Source organism: Heptranchias perlo, chromosome 8, assembly GCF_035084215.1.
Source record: "Heptranchias perlo isolate sHepPer1 chromosome 8, sHepPer1.hap1, whole genome shotgun sequence".
Lineage (NCBI taxonomy): Eukaryota > Metazoa > Chordata > Chondrichthyes > Hexanchiformes > Hexanchidae > Heptranchias > Heptranchias perlo.
The window spans coordinates 48,793,001-48,816,549 of NC_090332.1; the positions used below are offsets into that span (position 1 = coordinate 48,793,001).

General features: G+C 42.0%; 1 protein-coding gene across 1 annotated transcript in view; it reads right to left on the reverse strand.

Annotated features, from left to right (window-relative positions):
* rps6ka2 (ribosomal protein S6 kinase, polypeptide 2) overlaps positions 1-23,549 on the reverse strand; it is a 594,161-nt gene that overhangs the window by 93,050 nt on the left and 477,562 nt on the right. The window contains exons 8-12 of the mRNA XM_067989092.1: positions 19,347-19,384; positions 19,071-19,213; positions 4,073-4,143; positions 2,870-2,958; positions 1,067-1,131 (exon numbers count right to left, since the gene is read on the reverse strand). Coding sequence (XP_067845193.1) covers positions 1,067-1,131; positions 2,870-2,958; positions 4,073-4,143; positions 19,071-19,213; positions 19,347-19,384 — 406 coding nt within the window. The remainder of the gene's footprint in view (positions 1-1,066; positions 1,132-2,869; positions 2,959-4,072; positions 4,144-19,070; positions 19,214-19,346; positions 19,385-23,549) is intronic.

The following is a 23,549-nucleotide window of genomic DNA, read 5'->3' on the forward strand; positions in this document are numbered from 1 at the left end:
GAGTATATAAACCCTCACTGAAAGTACTAATATACTAACATTGAGTATATAAACCCTCACTGAGTGTACTAATAGTGAGTATATAAACCCTCACTGAGTGTACTAATAGTGAGTATATAAACCCTCACTGAAAGTACTAATATACTAATAGTGAGTATATAAACCCTCACTGAGCGTACTAATAGTGAGTATATAAACCCTCACTGAAAGTACTAATATACTAACATTGAGTATATAAACCCTCACTGAGTGTACTAATAGTGAGTATATAAACCCTCACTGAAAGTACTAATATACTAATAGTGAGTATATAAACCCTCACTGAGCGTACTAATAGTGAGTATATAAACCCTCACTGAGTGTACTAATAGTGAGTATATAAACCCTCACTGAAAGTACTAATATACTAATAGTGAGTATATAAACCCTCACTGAGCGTACTAATAGTGAGTATATAAACCCTCACTGAAAGTACTAATATACTAACATTGAGTATATAAACCCTCACTGAGCGTACTAATAGTGAATATTAAAACTCACAGTACCAATACGGAGTTTATAAAAATGTACTGAAAGTACTGACAGTGAGCATTTAAAAAGTCACTGAGTACAGATACTGAATATATAAAAACTGTACTCGACATGTGTGAAAGATCAACAAATGTAACTAGAAAACTACTCGCTTGCCAGAATTTAGCAAGTTAGCACAACCTAAGTTGTTACTTTTTTCACAATTATTTTTAGCTCAGCTTTTTGAAACAGACCTCATGAAAACAGCCTTAACTGCAGACAGATGTAAAGTGGCTGTTTTCGCCATGTCATTTACCAATGCAGTCATTTTCTTGTCCCTCCAGCTGTTGAAATTATCCCGCAGTATAAACAGGGCAATAGCAGCCAGAAAGGTCAATCACATTACAATGCATCTCCACAACATAAACAAGGGAAACATTTTTTTAACTTCAAAGAAGCTGATCAGGGGTACAGAATCTCGTTCATTAATATTGAATCTCATTAATTATAGAAAAATTCAAACTGCTGAACTACAGCTCAGCAGTGATGCACTTACATTCCAGTCTATAGTTCCAAAGAAACAGTGTCGTTTTATCTCCTCAACTCCATCAGGTCCAGCACCTTAAAACGAAAATAAAAATACAAACTAAGGAATCAATGCTTCTGAAAAGTCATTGCTACATAAAGGCACATAAATCTAACCTATAATGTATGCAGCACACTACATGGAATTTGTGTCATTGGTTCTTCTGGTCATGTAATGTGACAAAGCTGAAGGCTTTCATCATACACTCAATTATTTTTCTTCCCGCTATGCGATCTCAAAACCAGCATCCTCTTTTGAAGTTGGTTACGGTGAATTGTAAAACTACAGCTTACTCTGGGACTCCAAAAAATTATAAATTCAATTGCTATATTCTGCATATAAAAGAGTAGTTGTGTTAAAGTGAGTTAAAGGCAACAACATAAACTTGGAGTTTGACACACTCCAAACCAACTATTCCCAATTGATCGCTCAGATCTGATGTGTGTTTTTAAGGAACCAGTCAATAGCTCTGTTACATTTACATAGAATTACATATAATGCACAGCACAGAAACAGGCCATTCAGCCCAACAGGTCCATGCCAGTGATAATGCTCCACAGGAGCCTCCTCCTCCCTATTACATTCAACCCTATCAGCATATCCTTCTATTTATATCTCCCTCATGTGTTTATTTAGCTTCCCCTTAAATGCATTTACGCTAGTCATCTTAACTACTTCTTGTGGCAGTGAGTTCCACATTCTAACCACTCTCTGGGTAAAGACGTTCCTCCTGAAATCCCTATTGGACTTATTAGTGACTATCTTATATTTATGGCCCCCAGTTCTGGTCTCCCCCACATGTGGAAACATGTTCTCTACGTCTATCCTATCAAACCCTTTCATAATCTTAAAGACCTCCATCACGTCACCCCTCAGTCTCACTCTTTTCTAGAGAAAAGAGCCCCAACCCATTCAATTTTTCCCGAAAGGTATAACCTCTCAGTTCTGGTATCATCCTAGTAATTTTTTTTTGCACCTTCTCCAGTGTCTCTATTTTTTTATATAATATGGAGAACAGAACTGTGCACAGTACTCCAGGTGTGGTCTAACCATGTTCTATACAAGTTTAATGTAACTTCGCTACTTTTCAATTCTATCCCTCTAGAAATGAACCCCTGTGCTTGTTTTTCTTTTTTTTTTGGCCTTATTAACCTGTGTCACTACTTTTAATGATTTGTGTATCTGTACCCCCAGATCCCTCTGCTCCTCTACCCCATTTAGACTCTTATTTTCCAAGAAGTATGTGGCCTCCTTATTCTGCCAGTTTTAAAAATTAATTTTGATTACAATATTGCATTACTTTTCTCAAAATAACACTTTCTCTGCATGATGGATGCTTTTCTTTCTTTGTACAACGTTGTGTGAAGAAAAAATAAGTTGAAGAAATATTTACTGTGAAATAATTCCGCTTTGGAGAAAACTTGCATGAACTGTGAAACCAGTCAACTAGACTTCAAAACCTGTGCTCCTTTACAATGGAGAAAACATCCAGCAGCCAAATCAGAGCCTGAAGGTTTCCTTATCCTCAATGCCAGCAGAAAAGTCTTTGATATGGGGAGAGCTGAGAATCACAAGTATCTCAAAATATACACTTTATTGCTTTCACAGACCCCTAATGTTGTAGCCAATCCATGCTTTATTACCGGTGAACAAATTCATTGAGTTACCCAGGAAAACACATAGATTAAGATCAGGTAATAAAGATGGCTTAGTTTAATAATCACATTTATAGTTGGTCGTGCAGTTTTCCAAGAAGATGTAAAACATACCTACCTAATCTGTTGCCAGGATTCCGCTTGAAAAGTGCTCGCAAAAGGCTTTGGGCTTCTGGGCTTAAGAACTGTGGCATTCCAAGTTTGGCTCTAGAAGATATACACACAATGAATACTTTTCAGTGAATAAAACAAACAAAAGTTATTTAAAAGCGTTATGGGGAAATCTATTCTTTTTCCCCTCAGATTATTTAATTTCCTAACTTTCACCTTCTCTCCTGAAAGCAGTGTCTCATATATGGCCCCACAGGTACCAGAACCTACTGGTACCTCTGCTAAGCGGCCATTTGGTAACTGAGGGCCAAGAGAGTGAATATCAACAGACTGGTCAACTATAGTGGGCATCCCAACTGAACTCTTCCTGTCTTTCCTTTTCTGCCTCAGATTAAATGTATTTGCACTGAAGCAGTCTCAGACTTCTAGATACAGTATAAACACAGCCTGAGAATCTGCGGAAGAAGCAGTAAAATACGTCAAAAATCAATACAGTCTATACAGAATCCCAGGGAATGGGGTAGATTATTTATTACAAGTTAAAGGGGCACAGTCTGCCTGACAACACTTTTTTTTCTGTTTGGCAAGGGTAGAGGAGCTAGAGGCTCTATGTATAATTTTGGTAACAATGGTGTCACATATAAGTGACTCAACTCTCGTTTTCCTTCCCTCCCTACCTGTGTTGAGGTGCTTAAACTCTATTCAATGCCTCCTCTTCATATTACATCTGAGATAAAGAATTCACCTTTTGAGATAATCACTGGACTGCTTTTGATGCAATGAGTTCGAGCATCAAGGCTGCCATGCAGATATCTCTCTTAAACGTGAACCTTTAGCATTGGCTAGTAGGCCAAGTGGAAAGGCAAATTTTAGTACAGACATATGCACGTATGGAGGCAGGGATGGGCAAAATGAATGATCCAACCCCATTTAACCACCTGGGTTACTACAATCCTACCATACAGCTTGGTTAAAAGAAAACTATTGAAGCTTCTCATCACAAATGCAGTAGGAAGACTGGAATATTGACCCAGGCTAGGATGTAAACTTGTAACTAGAAAGATGAGCTAAGCAGCCCCTTTCTCCAAAAGTATCACCAGCCCTTCTCTCATACAATGTGCTATTTGAAATAGGATACCCATAATGCATAGTGACTAAATGCTTTAAGCATGTGAATGAATCTTACAATTTTTCAAAAAAAAAAACTCACTTGAGGATAAGTGCCATGGTTTCCTTCCTGTCCTTGCCTTGGAAAGGCAGTGACCCTGTTAACATCTCAAACTAGGAAATAAAATCAAAACAAATATGTTACAGATATCACCTGTGTACTTGGTGACAAATTCAATTGTCCATATAGAATCATAGAATCACAGAAAGGTTGCAGCACAGTAGGAGGCCATTTGGCCCATCGAGTCCACGCCAGTTCTATGCTAGAACAATCCAACCGGTCCCACTCCCCCGCCCTATCCCTGTAGCCCTGCAAATTTTTTCCTTTCAAGTACTTATCCAATTCCCTTTTGAAGGCCACGATTGAATCTGCCTCCACCACCCCCTCGGGCAGTGCATTCCAGATCATAACCATTTGCTGCGTAAAAAAGTTTTTCCTCATGTTAACTTTGGTTCTTTTGCCAAGATATATAATACAGATAAATCTGCCATGCATCGTTTTAATAGCCAACACCATCTGCATGAATCATTTGACTATTCAAATTATTCATCCCATTCAGTGGTAGAAGTGAAGTTGTTAACCAACCAGCACATCCTGTTGGAGCATCAAAAGTAGTCAGTATGGTTTGTACAAATGAATGTCCTTCTCTTCCAAGCAACTCTTTTTTTTAGATATTAGGTGATTAACAATTGGGTGGAGCCAGGGACAACAATAACAAACAAGATATCTTATCAACTTAACCACTGAGGCTTTTGAGAGGATTTGGAAAAGCTTGAAGGAATTTGTACAGTACATCAAAGGGCGAGTCTCAAATTACCAATAATTTAATTCATGGGCCAACAATCCAGGTTCAGTCAATGACGGTCCATTCTGCACACAAGGTACAGAATTCAATGGTTTCACAGGCAGGACAAGCAATGGGTTAAGCTTTGCTGCTGTTTTGTTTTGAATTAATACAAAATGTTGACATGCATCAGTTTTTAAGTCTCTAGTATAAACAAAAGACTCTGTCTTGGGCACAACAGACTCTTGTGGTGTCACTATAATCTGTTTAATTCTACATCCTTGTACAGCCACTTTAATGTTCTCTTTCCAAGTTACTTTGCAGGGTTGTGTCCAATGGAAAACCATTCTAACGTGATGTAAACAGCCTGGCAGCAGTGCCTTTAGATGCACCAAGAGCTCTTCAGGATATGGTTGTGCTGGGTGCCTCCTAGACCAAATTTGCCACTATCAATTGTAAAAACCAACCTCCTGCAACAATTGCCTTAGATCCACCATGTTTGATTCCAGCTACCGACAGACTGAGTTCGCAGGCCACCTGTGCAGGCCAGCAACTCACTTTCATTTGCCTAATTTATGCTGGCAATGGGAAATCAGCACCATTATAGAAGCTTTTGGAATAAGACATAAACTGGGTGTATAAATTGAGAGCGAGGCTTTTCCGTTACGCACAGCTCACGTTATTAAGATAAGAACATAAGAAATAGGAGCAGCAGTAGGACATACGGCCCCCTCGAGCCTGCTCCACCATTCAATAAGATCATAGCTGATCTTCTACATCAACTCCACTTTCCTGCCCGATCCCCATATCCCTTCATTCCCTTAGTGTCCAAAAATCTATCGATCTCAATCTTGAATATACTCAATGACTGAGCATCCACAGCCCTCTGGGGTAAAGCATTCCAAAGGTTTACAACTTTCTGAGTGAAGAAATTTTCCCTCATCTTGGTTCTAAACGGCCTCTTATCTTGAGACTATGACCCCTAGTTCTAGGCTCTCCAGCCATGGGAAAAAGCCTCTCAGCATCAACCCTGTCAAGCCCACTAAGAATTTTATACATTTCAATGGGATCACCTCTCGTTCTTCTAAACTCCAGAGAATATAGGCCCATTCTACTCAATCTCTCCTCATAGGACAACCCTCTCATCCCAGGAATCAATCTAGTGAACCTTCCTTGCGCCCCCTCTAAGGCAAGTATATCCTTCCTTAGGTAAGGAGACCAAAACTGTATAGAGTACTCCAGATGTGGTCTCACCAGAGCCCTATATAACTGGAGCAAGATTAATTGAGTAGCTCTATGCGTGGCTCAATGAGGTGGTGCAGATATCTTCAGAGAGATAAAGGTGGTGGAGGTGAGAAATTCCCTCCAAGATCCCATTTGAAGTCAGGCTGGATCATAGGATCATAAAATCACAGCACGGAAGGAGGCCATTCGGCCCATCGAGTCCGCGCTGGCTCTATGCAAGAGCAATCCAGCTAGTTCCACTCAACCGCCCTATCCCCGTAGCCCTGCAAATTTTTTCCTTTCAAGTACTTACCCAGTTCCCTTTTTAAGGCCATGATTGAATCTGCCTCCATCACCCCCTCGGGCAGTGCATTCTAGATCCTAACCAATCGCTGTGTAAAAAAGTTTTTCCTCATGTCACCTTTGGTTCTTCTGCCAATCACATTAAATCTATGCCTCTGGTTCTTGACCCTTCTGCCAATGGGAACAGTTTCTCTCTATCTACTCTGTCTAGACCCTTCATGATTTTGAATATCTCTATCAAATCTCCTCGCAACCATCTCTGTTCCAAGGAGAACAACCCCAGCTTCTCCAGTCTATCCACGTAACTAAAGTCCCTCATCCCTGGAATCATTCTAGTAAATCTCTTCTGCACCCTCTCTAAGGCTTTCACATCTTTCCTAAAGTGCGGTGCCCAGAACTGGACACAATACTCCAGTTGTGGCCGAACCAGTGTTTTATAAAGGTTCATCATGACTTCCATACTTTTGTACTCTATGCCTCTATTTATAAAGCCCAGGATCCCATATGTTTTTTAACCACTTTCTCAACCTGCCCTCTGTTCCTTTTCCCCTTTTAGAGTTGTGCTCTGTAATTTATATTGCCTCTCCTCGTTCTTCCTACCAAAATGTATCACTTTGCATTTTTCTGCGTTAAATTTCATCTGCCACATGTCTGCCCATGCCACCAGCCTGTCGATATCCTCTTGATTTCTATCACTATCCTCCTCATTGTTTATTACGCTTCCAAGTTTTGTGTCATCTGAAAATTTTGAAATTGTGCCCTGTACACCCAAGTCCAAGTCAAAGTCATTAACATATATTAAGAAAAGCAGTGGTCCCAGCACTAACCCCTGGGGAACACCACTTTACACCTCCCGCCAGTCCGAAAAACAACTATTCACCACTACTCTCTGTTTCCTGTCCCTTAGCCAATACTGTATCCATGTTGTTACTGCCCCCTTTAGTCCATGGGCCGCAATCTTGACGATAAGCCTACCATGCGGCACTTTTTCAAATGCCTTTTGAAAGTCCATATACACCACATCAACTGCATTGCCTTCATCTACCCTCTCTGTTACCTCATCAAAAAACTCTATCAGGTGAGTTAAACACAATTTGCCTTTAACAAATCCATGCTGGCTTTCCCTAATCAATCCACACTCGTCCAAGTGACTGTTAATTCTGTCCCAGATTATTGTTTCTAAAAGTTTCCCCATCACTGAGGTTAAACTGATTGGCCTATAGTTGCTGGGTTTATCCTTACACCCTTTTTTGAACAAAGGTGTAACATTTGCAATTCTCCAGTCCTCTGGCACCACTCTCGTATCTACGGATGTTTGGAAGATTATGGCCAGTACCTCCACAATTTCCACCCTTACTTCCCTCAGCAATCTAGGATGTATCCCATTCGGACTGGGTGACTTATCTACTTTAAGTACAGCTATCCTTTCAAGTCCCTCTTCTTTATCAATTTTTAGCCCATCCAGTATCTCAACTATATCTTCCTTTACTGAGACTCTGGCAGCTTCTTCTTCCTTGGTAAAGACAGATGCAAAGATCATGGCAGAAACAGCAAGAAAATGGGGTGGTGAGGCTTACTGCCACCACACTATCCTGACAGAGAGTTCCTTTCTCCTGCTCAGGCTGGGGCCGCTGCTGCCTGCTCCTTCCTCCACCTGCCACACGCAAATGGCAGTGGGGAGGCAGGGATCAGCTCCCCAGCGGAATTTCTTTCTTTCAACCCATATTATTCCAGATGACATCCACAAAGTAAAGTTTCAATCTCTCAGTTTGCTACACACACAAAATTCTTTGCACAAGTTACAGCCTTCTAATAGACTTTCAATCAATTCTTCCTGTCTGACCAATCTCAGATTAGTTCCGAATGAATATGCACAGCACAAAACGGCCCATAACTTGGTGCTGTTTCACAATCTCACCCAGAGATGCCAAAAGATCTGAGGAGTATTAACCTAACTCACCCAGCAGGAAACTGACAGAATCAGATCGGCCACCTGTTTTATAACCTGCCCGATTTTACTTTTCATTGAAATCAACGGCAGGACAGGTTAAGTTAAAATTACCCCCATTACCCTGGTGAAGTTGGGACTCCCTCTGCTGGAGCAGATTAAAAGAAATTTAACATTTAACCTGGGTGTGCTTAATGTCCACAGTTGGGGGCAAAAAATGGGGAAAGAATTTGCTTTCCCAACACTAACATCCCTCAACTTCACTCAAAAATTATTAAGTAGCTGCCATTAAGCAACAGCAAAGAAGTGTGAAAGAAAGAAAAGGCAACAGCAAAAGAAAATATAAAATATAGAAGTGATACAGGAAATGAGGAGAGTTTTTTTTATTGAGGTAAAATAGACATATAGAGCATAATTTTCTTGAGGGGGTGGGGGGAGTGGAATTCCTGTCATGAAACCTAGAAGTACGGATTTCCCAGATGTCCTTACGATTTTGATATGAGAATGTCTTTTTTTTGACGGTTTCCCGCCCGACAGGTTGGCTTGATTGACAGGCTAGTCTCAGTCAGAAGGGAGAAGAGGCAGGATAAGGACATGAACGGGTAAGTGTCAGATGGGGGGGGGTCAGGGGTCATTGGGAGGGGCTCAGAGGTCACCAAGAGGAGCAGATATCAGGGCAGGGGAGGTCATTAATCAGAGGGGTCAGTCAACGGGGGAGGGTCAGAAATCGGGTGGCTCAGTCATTGGCGAGGGGGGGTCAGTCAGCAGTGGGGGGGGGGGGTGTCAGTCATCCGGATCATCAGGGGAAGGGATGAGTCATCAGGGGGGTCAGTCATTGGGCGGGGTGGTCAGTCATCGGGGGGGTCAGCCATCAGGGGTCATCGGGGGGTCAATCATTGGGGGGTCAATCATCGGGGGGGGTCAATCATCAGGGGGCTCAGACATCGGGGGGTCGGGATCGGAGATCGTGGGAGGTGGTCAGGGATCGTGGGAGGTGGTCGGAGATTGTGGGAGGTGGTCGGAGATCGTGGGAGGTGGTCGGAGATCGTGGGAAGTGGTCGGAGATCATGGCAAGGGAGTCGGAGTTTGCGGGGGGGGGGGGGGGGGTTGGAAATCATGGGGAGGGGGTGTCGAAGATTGTGGCGGGGGAGCCGGAGATCGTGGGGGTGGAGTCGGAGATTGTGGCCGGGGAGTTGGAGTTTGCGGGTGGGGGGGGGGGGGGGTTGGAGCTCGTGGGGGGGGGGTCGAAGATCATGGCGGGGGAGTCGGAAATCGTGGAGGAGGTCGCTGCAGGTAGGCTTGTTGGGCCTGGGGGAAGAACACCTGCTCCTCCGGGCCCACAAGCAGTGCTATAAAGACACTTACCTATAGTTTCGGGCCATTTCGCCTCCTCTAACGTGGCGTGAAGTAGAAGGCCCGGGATTCCCGGCCACCAGGAGTTAAAAACAAAAAAATGTCAAAATGGAGGCCTGCAGCCTCCTTGAAAGCTTTTATTGACCAACCCACCTCCTAAGAGCAGGTTGGTCACCCACCCCTCGTCCTGCCTCCATGAAAACTGGAAGTGGGCGGGTTGGGGGTGGGTTTTAGATTTTTTACATTTTTACTGCCCCCAACCCACCCGTTTTTCTCATTTAAAATCATGCCCATAGGTACCAAGGTGAATCTGAAAAAAACATAATATTTTCATCAGCAACTTTTATTGCATTTCTTGTGGGGGGCTGCAATGAGATGTGGAGCATGTGCCAGCAATAAAATTTAAAGGAATGGAGAAGAGAGTACAACAGTCTGTTCTGATAGACTCAGCTCCTTTCCAGTTCGATTTCTGTACAGTAACTTATTTTCTTTGAACTGTTCTTTTTCCATCTTCCTTTCCTTCTTTGTTGCCGTATTGTGGTATGTCTACACAGCCAAGATAACCACAGTGCACAGAATTCATAAGTGTGAAAATCTGACAAGATTGTAAACTGTTGATAACTCAGCAAATGGATGCTTCTAATATCACATGTTAATTGAACCAATGGGTAAATGAGTGGGCACAACCTCAGTGGGGCAAGAAGGACAGATGCATCTACTCATGGACAGTCATTAAAAAGCACTGAGGGGCATAATCTACCAGATATCACAGAAAATACTATTGCTCTTTCCGTGCAAAACCATTCCTGTGCCAAAGTGCAAAAAGTTTTCTACTAAACATTCAGAAATGAGCAAAATACACAAGATTCTTTTTTGAAAAGTCAGTACTGAAACTAGTCAAAAAAAAATCAGTCCTTATAAACAGACCACACTCTGGAAGCATTTGACACATTCCATCATATCCTGTTCACCCTTCCCTACCCAGATTGCTGCAGCCACATCACAGTTATGCCTCTGCTTCCCTTTTGAGTTCCAGAGTTTCCTTTGCTGAGAGTGGGGTATTCATTTCAAGCACTAGTTGGGAGGTCTATCCCTTTAAAAGAGCTTTGGAGCCCTATATAATATGCTATTGTTCTGACTTGAACAATTTATATTCCAAAAACCAACCTTCTAGCTATTCCCTCTGCCCATATCAAAAACTAGCAAGGCCAAAATGTCAGGAATCCATAATTCTTTAACCAATTCCCACATCTCTGTGGTTTTCCACATACATTTTCTTACCCCATTAATTGCCACAGGAAAGTGAACCAGCAGCCTGAGTTGGGCATGTGCTAAATTAACAGCTGTTACCCAGCCTATGCCCACTTCAGCTGAATGCTGACAATCATAAATCTAGATTGCTAATAATATTTAATACTTGGATCAGTATTTCTGTAGTCTGCTGATAAAAAAGAACAATGATTAGCATGGTAATATTTATATCTTGGCCCATTTAATCATTCATGTTGAAATTGAATCAAGATAATAGATTTCATTGTACAAAAGATGATCTTTGACAAGCTGTCCATATGTGAATAGTGACAGATATGTGATGGATTGACAATAGAGATATTAAACTACATGTGGTCAACTAGCAGCATCTGCTACCTCACTGAGCATGGTGCAGTGCTCCCAGACAGGAGGGGAATATTTGGCATTAAGTAATACTTTCTGTGTGGTTGTATTTTTGTGATAATTAACCTTGCTATGCCCAATGTTAATTTCTGTTACTCCCTTCCTTCAGAAGAAAGTTTTTTTGTTCATTAACACACTTCATAATCAATCTGTCAAAATTAACAACTTCTGGGTAAACAAAGGAACGGTTACAGACAGTAATGAGAAAAATACTCTTGTCTGGTTTCTGTCTTCCATTAAATCCTTTAACTTTATCCTTTCTATGTACCCACTTTACACATGCTAGCGAACAACATTTCTGTTTCAATCGATAATTGCTGATTTCTGACAATGTTAGAGCTCTATGTGGTGAAGAGGCAGCAAACAGTAAGCCACCCAGAGCTTTAAAATGTCACACTAATCACAAACATTGACATGCAGACACCACCTGCCTTTAGATTCACGTGTGTATTTTTAAAGCAAACAAAGTTCATACTTTCAATATGACACCTTATCCTAGGTGTGCACACATGGTCATTTTGTATTATGAACAATTCCTCCAAGGAGCTAGAATACATCCATTTTCTACAGAAACAATTAAGAGGATATGCTAAACAGAGCTGGAACCAAGTCAAAAAAAGACTGGAGGCATCATTTAAAGCACTACAGACAACCACAGTCCTTTTGCATATCGCTGGCATGCAGAGTTTTCTTGCAGATGCAGGCAGCGACTGAGGGTTCCGTAGTGGGGTCAGCAGACATTAATGTTGATGTTAGCCCTGGTTTACTAAGTACCATCCCCACATTGTTTCTTCTGCTTCAAATAATTTGGACACGTTGGATTGCTGGACCACGAAGGCATCATAGCTGATTCCTGGATTTTTTTTTATTCATTCATGGGATGTGGGCATCGCTGGCATCCCTAACTGCCCTTGAGAAGGTGGTGGTGAGCCAACTTCTTGAACCACTGCAGTCTGTGTGGTGAAGGTTCTCCCACAGTGCTGTTTGGAAGGGAGTTCCAGGATTTTGACCCAGCGACGATGAAGGAACGGCGATATATTTCCATGTCGGGATGGTGTGTGACTTGGAGGGGAACGTGCAGGTGGTGTTGTTCCCATGTGCCTGCTGCTCTTGTCCTTCTAGGTGGTAGAGGTCGCGGGTGTGGGAGGTGCTGTCGAAGAAGCCTTGGCGAGTTGCTGCAGTGCATCCTGTGGATGGTACACATTGCAGCCACTGTGCGCCGGTGGTGAAGGGAGTGAATGTTTAGGGTGGTGGATGGGGTGCCAATCAAGTGGGTTGCTTTGTCCTGGATGGTGTTGAGCTTCTTGAGTGTTGTTGGAGCTGCACTCATCCAGGCAAGTGGAGAGTATTCCATCACATTCTTGACTTGTGCCTTGTAGATGGTGGAAAGGCTTTGAGGAGTCAGGAGGTGAATCACTTGCCACAGAATACCCAGCCTCAGACCTACTCTTGTAGCCACAGTATTTATGTGGCTGGTCCAGTTAAGTCTCTGGTCAGTGGTGACCCCCAGGATGTTGATGGTGGGGGATTCGGCGATGGTAATGCCGTTGAATGTCAAGGGGAGGTGGTTAGACTCTCTCTTGTTGGAGATGGTCATTGCCTGGCACTTGTCTTGTGCGAATGTTACTTGCCACTTATCAGCCCAAGCCTGGATGTTGTCCAGGTCTTGCTGCATGCGGGCACGGACTGCTTCATTATCTGAGGGATAAAGGCCATTGATGTGAATAATGATGTTTCTGTTGTTGCATACCACATGAACAGTGATTGAATGTAAACCCTTTATGTTTATATAGGTCACAGAGTTGATATGAAGAGCCTTGATTCCCACCTGGGTGCCATTTACAATGTCATACATTTGAGGGAACCCAGCCATTGGGTGAAAGCTCTGTGCCCAATCTAGCTAATGCCTCCTTTCCACAGGGAAAGTAATGTCCTTGCAAACATAGCATTGATCACTTGCTTGGTATATATATATATATACCAAGCAAGTGAGGGTACTATAACAAGGGGACATAGATTCAAGGTAAAAGGCGGGAGGTTTAGAGGGGATTTGAGAAAGAACTTTTTCACCCAGAGGGTGGTTGGAGTCTGGAACTCACTGCCTGAAAGGGTTGTGGAGGCAGGAACCCTCACAACATTCAAGAAGCATTTGGATGAGCACTTGAAATGCCATAGCATACAAGGCTACGGACCAAATGCTGGAATATGGGATTAGAGCAGACAGGGCTGATGGCCGGCGCGGACACGATGGGCCGAAGGGCCTCTATCCGTGCTGTATAACTCTATGACTCTATGACTCTATATGTGTGCATTGCAAATAGCCTGATGTGACACATATCCCTTGCTGAAACTTGGAAGGGCATGAAAACTTCATGCTGTGGTCAACTTCACCTATAGAGGAAGAATCATCTCCGGTTCAGATGTTGTCATCGTAAAGCAGATGGTCTAATTCTGTGATAGCCTGTCTTGTGAAGAAGAAGTGGCAAAGACAAAAATACCCTAACCCTAACGCACCCAGGTATGTGTGTAGTGGTCTACAACTGCAGGACCTACGGTAGTCACAGTGTAAACAAAGCACATCAGGTGTTGTTGCCTCATGAACTCGTTTCCCTCATCTAAATCATGCAACATTATGGAAACCCCCAAAGGAATTCCCATCCTCACCACTTTATATGGTCCTACTTAAATAGCAGAGCAACCAAGAATAATGAAGGAAGGTACTGGCAGAAAAAAACCTTGAACTAGTGCACAAATGATGAGCCAAATAATGCATGGAACAAAATGTATTTACAAATGCTGTAAAAAAACTTTTACCAGCAAATCAAACAATAATCTTCCTTTAAGAAGCCTATTTGAACAGGCTAGGTCCTAGGATTCCCAATGTGCCCTTTTTATATGGGTGAGGTATGCACTGTGGATATAACCTCACCCGGAGTTATGAAGTATGGTGTGGGCCAAATGTTACTAAATATGCAATGTTAATGAGGCCCATAAAATGTGGCATGCATTGAATCAGGTGAGTGAGGTTAGTCCTGTGCCCACCACCAGTGAGGCTCCAGTCTGTGTGCAGAAACTCATCAAATTTATTCTCTGAATGTTTATACCAAGTTACACATAGTTTATATCCCACCGTGGCAGTTTGAAAATTTGAATTCTGTTAAAAAAATCTGGAAACAAATGCTCCTATCAGTAAAAGTGACCATGAAGCTGCCAGATTGTCATAAAAACCCAAATGATTCACTAATTTTCTTTAGGGAAGGAAACCTGCCATCCTTACCAGGTTTGGCCTATATGTGATTCCAGTCCCACATCAACATGGTTGATTCTTATCTGCCCTCTGAAGTGGCCCAGCAAGCCACTCAGTTGTATCAAACTGCTAGCAGCAGAATTGTATTCCACCACAATCTGTAACTGCATAGTCCGGCATATCCCACACTCCTTCATCACCATCAAGCTAGGTGACCAACACTTGTTCAATGAGGAGAAGATCATGAGCACCAAGTGTACCTGAAAATGAGGTGCCAATCTGGTGAAGCCACAACACAGGACCATATGCATGCTAAACAGTGAAAGCAACATGTTATAGATAGAGCTAAGCGATCCCACAACTAAAGAAACAGGTCAAAGCTCTGCAACCCTGCCACATCAAGTTATGAATGGAGGTGGACAATTAAACAACTACCGGGAGGAGGTGACTCCATGAACTTCCCCATCCTCAATGACGGCAGAGTTCAGCACATGAGTGCAAAAGACAAGGCTGAAGCACTTTCAACCATCTTGAGCCAGAAGTGCCGAGTGGATGATCCGTCTTGGTCTCCTCTCGAGGTCCCCACCATCACAGGTGCCAGTCTTCAGCCAATTCGATTCACTCCACGTGACATCAATAAATGGCTAAGTCACTGGACACAACAAAGACCACGGGCCCCGAAGACTGTGTTGCAAAACTAGACACGCATGTAGCCAAGCTGTTCCAGTACTGCTACAACACTGGCATCCACCCAACAATGTGGAAAATTGCCAAGGGATGTCCTATCCATAAAAAGCAGGACAAATCCAACCCGGCTAATTACCACCCCATCAGCCTACTCCCAATCATCAGAAAAGTGATAGAAGGTGTCATCGACAGTGCTATCAAGTTTCACTTACTCACTAATAACCTGCTCACCGATGCTCTGTTTGGGTTCTGCCAGGACCACCTGGCTCCAGACCTCATTATAGCCTTAGTCTAAACATGGTCACAAGAGTTGAATTCCAGAGGTGAGGTGAGCGTAACTGTCCTTGACATCAAGACAGCATTTGACCGAATGTGGCACCAAGGAGCCCTAGTAAAACTGAAGTCAATGGGGATTGGAGGAAAACTCTCCAGTGGTTGGAGTCATACCTAGCACAAAGGAAGATGGTTGTGGTTGTTGGAGGCCAATCATCTCAGCCCCAGGACATCGCTGCAGGAGTTTCTCAGGGCATAGACAAACGCCCAACTATCTTCAGCTGCTTCATCAATTACCTTACATTCATTATAAGGTCAGAAGTGTGGCTATTTGCTGATTATTGCACAATGTTCACCTCCAATTTCTCCTGAAAATCACACACACGGAGAGCTTGTGGGCAGGGCTTGCACTCCCACAGTCTTTGCACGCGCACATGGCCTGCGCTGCTCTCGGAGCGCACCACTGGAGAAGGTTTCAAAATTCAGCAAATGGACGTCATGGCCTACACAGTGAGTACATTCATACTTTTTATCCGCAGGATGTGCGGACAGTCTTGCCACACCGGTTGGAGCAAGTTCCGGCCCAATGTCTATCTCAATGTACAGTGTACAGACTGAGCTGCATCTCTTTGTTAAGCATTTACATATGTCATTAACAACATGTTTGCTTGACACCAGATGGTGCCTGTCCAGTTTATCATGACAAGTCTGAGCCTTTCGCAGTAACCTTGATTATGACATTCTTGCCGTCAAAAATGTTACAGAAAGTGTGATAAAATCTAGGATTATTCTGCAGTTTCCTTTATCCAGATTGCATTACAGCTGAAAAATAAATTAAATTGAGTTTAATAAAATTGATTTCTTGTAAAATTGTTCTGTCTCATATATTATTGAATTTGAAGTGAAGACTGAACAATATAATTATTCAGCAACAGTGACAGAAAAAACTTTCAATTTCGAAAGCGACCCCTTCACCACACATGAGTGTAAGGCAAAGGTTTAGAGGCCTTTCAAATTAATTACAGTTGACTCCAGATAGTGCACATTTTTAAAAATCATCTTTTAGGGTGTGGGTGTCGCTGGCAAGGCCAGCATTTATTGCCCATCCCTAGTTACTCTTGAGAAGGTAGTGGTGAGATTTCTTCTTGAACTGCGCAGTCCATGTGGTGAAAGTACTGCCACAATGCTGTTAGGTGGGGAATTCCAGGACTTTGACCCAGCTGTAACTTTCTACAGTTCTATGATTCTATGAAATACATAAATTAAAAGTTTTTTAAAAATATTTTAATACTTTTTTTAATGATCAAAAAATATTAAAAATAAGAATAATTAGACATTTCACATTTAAACATTTTTTTTGTTGTTTTGCAGTCATTATAAGTCACTGTGCTTTTAAAAAGTAGTGTAGAGTTGGTATTTTCAAGCGCACCTTCTCGTGGTGTAAGTACCTTCGTTCCAGCTGGCCAGTTGGGCAGGTTTACGATTGTTTGGTGATTGTATTGATTGTAGAGTCGGTGGCCCTTTAACTCGTAACTGTCAAAACGCCGGTGAACCAATCGGAGCAAGTTTGTGATTTCAGGGTTTTAATGCGCATGTGTGCATTCGCAAACTTGCTCCAATGGATATGACGACAGTTGGACAGGATGCCACTGAGGAATGGCACGTGAGCTGAGTAAGTTCTGCCCCATTCTTACATCTTTATGAACACCATACTGAAGCCATATTGACACAACTGGTGTTAAATTGTGATATGTGATTTCAATATCATGTTAATGTGCTCATGTGGAATGTCTCTGTCCACAATATTAATGAAGGTTAAATGGATTAATAGCTTTGCTCAAATAACAGGCAGAGAAATATCATGTGAATGCACAGTGCGATTTCACCTCAAACACTGACAATCATCCATACTCATAGTTTGGTTTCTGGAAACTATTAACTTAATATCAAACTCAAATTACTCTCTCAGGTTATTCAGTGTCGTTCCTACATTACAACAGTGACTATACTTCAAAAGTACTTCATTGTCTGTAAAGCGCTTTGGGACGTCCTGAGGTCATAAAAAGGCACTATATTTCTTTTTACAAACAACCTCCATGATATCTACCATCTGGGATGCCCAATAAATACCCATAGTAGGACCCATGCTGCTTGCTTATACACAATATTGTCCCATCCCCTAAGCTAAGCATATCAACTTACGAATCCAGTTTACTACACCTACAAATTTGCCCATCTACTATGAAAACTGTACCTGTGATAGGTAGCATGGTGGAACAGTACATAGGTACTTCAGTGCATTGTGACATGGGGCAGTAGGAACTTGCCACCATTCTCCACACAATGAGTTATCCTGGGGACACAGTGATCAGAAGCCAAGTGCTTCCCAACAAGAAGCAAAATTTGAAGTCAGCTCTCCCTCACTCCACACTGGCAGGTTCCCCTAGCCATAAAATCAGAGAAAAGGGTTGAGAAAAATATCCAGAATAATTCACCAAAAAGCAAGTACCTCTATGGATTAGCTTCAAGCTTGTGTCATATTACTTCAAAACGGTAAAATGCTAAAAAAAATGACAGTTGCTTTATAGATAAGTAACCTATCTTTTTTTCCCAGGCTATCTTTAGGGTTGGTTTCCCTGAGTGCAGGCTAGCGCCTCTTGTTTGTCCTTACAGCAGACCGCACACTTCCGGTCGGCAGTGCGCGCGTGCTTACTGACCGACATTTTGGGGCCTTAGGAGGCCAGGTAGCGCCTGAAAAAAAGGGCGCTACATGACCCAATTTCTAGGCCATAAATCCTAGGAGGGAGCAAATCTTGTCATCTACAATGACTGATGTAAATGAGGAACCAATGCTAGGATATGACATGTTTTAGACAAATACATCAACTGCAAATACAGTTAAAAGGCCTGTCACACAGATAGCAATTTCCATTTTAATTTCTTGAACAAATCAGGATTTTCTTGTCAAAATACTGATGTAATTGGCATTGCTGTCTCTGCAAAGGTGTTCAAGGGATTATAATTAAATATATCAATCAGGCAGATATGTTGTTGTACGTGTCACTAAATTTATTCTGCTGAACCAATTTGCTATTCTGTCAGATTCTTAAAAAAATTCAAAACAAAAATGCAAATGGTTTCTAATACTTGTTAAATCAATAACTACATCACGGAGAAGGAGGAAGGAAAGAAAACAGTAACCAAGAAAATGATAGTTTGGATATAGATGGTAAATTTAATAAAACATCAATTTAATTTCATTCATACCAATACAGAAGTTCCAGCTTGCAGAATGATCTCAATTCTCACGTGTCATTGGTACACGCTGATTTTACCTCATTTGCATTCACTTCCAGCCTCCAATATTTACTCATCCAACTTCCCTTGACAAAAATGAAAGTTAGCTACCAGCAATGTCTTTCTTTAATAAATAAGACTGTCAAATACTGCCAACCATGTAATGCACCTGTGAGAAATTATATGGAAACAGACCTGAGAGAAGGTCATAACGCTTTTCTCATCATTGGCAGAAGATTATTTCACTCACCATTAAAACGCCAAAGGACCACCAATCTGCACTTTGCGCATGACCTCGCCGGTTGACTACCTCGGGAGCCATGTACTCTATTGTCCCACAGAAGGAATAGGCTCTCTTGTCATGATCGACAGCCTCCTTGCTGAGCCCAAAGTCTGAGCAACAAGAACGACTTTTAGTATTGCTGAAATATTGTAAAACTGTCAGAAACGATGCGTGGATCTCAAACGTTTAATTTCAATGCTGCTTGGTTTGATTCTCACCAACATTAATCTAAAGTGCACTCACCTGTTATTTTAATGTGGCCATCTTCATCTAGAAGTACACTGAAATTCAAACAGCAGGAAGATGGCATGAGAAATCCCTCTATGTAGACAAATACTGAAGCCCACCTCCACATTTGAAACTCAGACATTTCACAAAGTATTTTTCCATTGACAATGTTGTCAACAGGAATATGGAACTATCTGGCTTAAAATAATTAATGTTGTCAGTACCAATCACAGATTCTAGTGATTTTTCATTCGAGGTTTACAGTCAATTCTGGACTTCAAAGTCAGGTCAAGTGTAAGTGATTATCAGTATGCACTAACAGCACATAGAAATGCTCCCAGACAGGATTAACTCTGTTTCCATTACTGATGGTAGGCAGAAGATGGAGACAGTTGTAATTAATGTCTTCTTTCAATGCTTTCAGCAAACTGATGGCTCACTGATTCTGAATCGTCAGCAACTGTCACATTGTTAAACAGGGGGTAACTTATTACTGAGGGCTAATAAAGACATTTTGGATTATATGTTGCGAGCGTGAGTGAGTTGTAATTCACAAGCTTCCTTCAGTTTCTCGCATGAGCAAAAACATCTCAATTTAGTGAATGGTTATTTGATTAGTGTCAGCTTGGCTCAGTAGGTGGGCACTCACCTCCAGTTCAGAAGCTTGTGGATGCAAGCACTACTCCAGGTCTTGAACACGTAATCTAGATTGAAACTTCAGTACATTACTGAGGGACTGCTGCATCATCAGAAGTGTCACTTTTCAGATGAATCCTAAAACTGAAGCCCAATCTGCTTATTCAGGTGGCCATATCCATTTATACTATCTGGACCCCTGGATTGGATTTCTGCCTTGCAAACACTTCCACGGCACTATTGAAAGAAGAGCAGGGAGATATCCTGGTGTGTTGGCCAACATTTCTCCCTCAACCAACACTGTTGATTATTTATCTCATTTGCAGTTTGTGGAACCTTGCTGTGTGCAAAATGGCTGTTACGTTTGCTAATAAAACAGTGACTACATCTCAAAAACTAAATGACTGGCTGTGAAGAGCAATATCCTGAGGGTGTGAATGATGTGGGCCACGATTTTAACTCGAGCCTCGATTTTAATTCTGGGTCAGTTTTGGACAGGTGAGTTTTCGTTTCAGTTTAAAACACACCCGTTTCAGCCAAAAACAGACTCAGAGAATTTAACTCCTGGGCCTCATTATATCTCACCAGTGAGTTTAATTCTGAATTGCTGACCCGACCAGAAAACCACCCACTTCTGGGGAGCTATTTCCAGTGGGTTAGCCAGAGTCCTATTTAAAGCAGGAACGCACCTCTCAAAGGGAGGGTGCATTCCCTTCTGGGTGGTTTTGCTGTTTCATTGCTACAAGAAGGGGTTTAGTCAGAAATGAGTCGCAGACAACCCCTAGGTTTTATGAAACCTGCCTGGTGAAGCACTGCCTCCTAAAGCACTGCTTCTCCGAAATTGCCAGAAAACTGACTTTTGGCTCATAGACCATTTAGGTTGGGTATGGTCTTCTGCGAGCAGCCCCCCCCCCACTGGCTGAGTTTTGGGAACGAGGCAGTAAGTGGATTTCCCCAATTTTAACCCCTTACGCATGTGGCAAGGATTATAACCAAGGCCACGTTGTGCGGTTATTCTGTGCTTATATATATAAATCTTCAAAATAAGAAATAGTAAAATGTTAAAGAGAGAAATAATGATACCTGGGAGTGATTACAAGGCAGGAATCCAATTGAGGGATTCAGACAGTTTACATAGGGAGTAATGGATAACTGGGAGTGATTACAAGGTAGGAATCCATTGGTTTTGATGATGGCATAAAGTGAAAGAATGAAGTTCATATGGTTTCTAATCATAGGAACAGGAGTAGGCCATTCAGCCCCTCGAGCCTGTTCCGCCATTCAATTAGATCATGGCTGATCGGTTTCTTAACTCCATCTACCCGTCTTGGTTCCGTAACCTTAATACCCTTGCCTAACAAAAATCTATCAATCTCAGTTTTGAAATTTTCAATTGACCTAGCCTCAACGGGTTTTTGGGGAGAGAGTTCAAGATTCCGACTACCCTCTGTGTGAAGAAGTGCTTTCTGATATCATCCCTGAAAAGCCTAGCTCTAATTTTAAGTTTATGCCCCCTTATTCTGGACTCTTCCACCAGAAGAAATAGTTTCTCTCTATCTACCTTTCAGATCTTAACAACCCTTTGTGTGAAAAAAAATTCTCCTAATTTCCCCTCTAGTTCATTTGCAAATTATTTTAAACCTATGACCTCTGGTTACCAACCCACTTGCCAGAGGAAACATTTTCTCCCTATTTGCTTTATCAAAACCCCTCATAGTTTTGAATACCTCCATTACGTCTCCCCTTAACCTTCTCCGCTCTAAGGAGAACAATCCTAGCTTCTCCAATCTCTCCACATAACTGAAGTTCCTGATCCCTGGTATCATCCTGGTAAACCTCCTTTGTACCATTTCCAAGGCCTTGATATCCTTCCTGAAGTGTGGTGCCCAGAATTATTCACAATTCTCCAGCTGAGGCCTAACCAGTGATTTGTAAAGGTTTAGCATGATTTCCTTGCTTTTGATTTCAATGCCCTATTTACAAAGCCAAGTATCCCATACGCTTTCTTAACCATCTTATCAACTTCAAAGATTTGTGACTATGCACCCTAGGGTGCCTCTGCTCTTCCACCTCCTCAAAATAGTACCAATTAGATTATACTGTCTCTCCATGTTGTTCCTCCCAAAGTGTATCACTTCACACTTATCCGCATTAAATTGCATCGGCCATAAGTCTGCCCATTTTACCAGTCTGTCTATGTCCTCCTGAAGTCTGCTACCATCCTGCTCACTCTTTACTACATTGCCAAGTTTCGTCATTTCCCCAAACTTCCAAATTGTACTCCCTGTACCCAATTCCAGGTCATTTATATATAACAAGAAAAGCAATGGTCCTCATACCAATCCCTGGGGGACTCCACTGCAAACTTCTCTCCAGTCAGAAAAACCTCCGTTCACCACAACTCTCTGCCTCCTATCCCTTAGCCAATTACATACCCAAGTTACCACTGTCCCTTTAATCCCATGTACTACTATTTTCCAAATAAGTCGGTTATGTGGTACTTTATCAAATGTATTTTGAAAGTCCATATATACAACATCTACTGCACTATCATCAGCCCTCTCTGTTATTTCATCAAAGAACTCAATCAGGTTAGTCAGACATGATTTGCCTTTAATGAATCCATACTGGCTGTCCCTTATTAACCCATGCTTCTCCTAGTGAGAATTAATTTTAACCTTGATAATGGTCTCCAGTAGTTTTCCCAACACTGACATTAGACTGATTGGTCAGTAGTTACCAGGTTTATCCCTCTCCCCTTTTTTGAACAGGGTGTAACATTTGCAATCTTCCAGTCCTCTGGCACCACTCCCATATCTAAGGTGAATTGAAAGATTGTGGTCAAAGCTTCTGTGATCTCCACCCTTGCTTCCCTCAGCAACCAAGGGTGCATTCCATCTGGACAGGGTGACTTGTTAATGAGTGATGCCAACATATATTTGTGTATAATATATATAAATATATTTGTAAAAACCTTTGGTGTTGTCCTTGATATCCCTCGCAAGCTTCATCTTGTATTCCTTTTTGTGGCTCTTAGCACTTTCTTTGTATCTCTTCACTGTTCTTTATATCTCTCCCAGTCCACGGAATCTTTGCCTTCATATAAGTCCTTTCTTTTAGTTTTATACTATCTCTCACTTCCCTTGTTGAACAAGGTTGTTTAATTACACACATAGAGCTCTTGCCCTTTAGGAGAATGAACAGGTCTTATATTCTACCAAATACTTTTTTGAACACCTCCCACTGTTCATCTATAGTTTTATCCATTAATAGTTCTGCCCAGTCTATTGTGGTCAATTTCTGCCTCATACCTCCAAAGTCAGCCTTACCTAAATTTAAAACCTTAGTTTGTGACTCACCCTGTGCCCTCTCAAACCTAATATAAAATTCCATCATGTTATGGTCACTGTTAGCCAGGTGTTCCCTTACCATTAGATTATTGACTAATTCAGGCTCATTACTCATCATTAAATCTAATATGGCCTATTTTCTTGTTGGTTCAAGAACATATTGGCCCCGATATTACTAGGGAGGTGGGTTGGCAGCGGGGGGTCGACTGGGTTATGGGTAACCAGCCCAGTA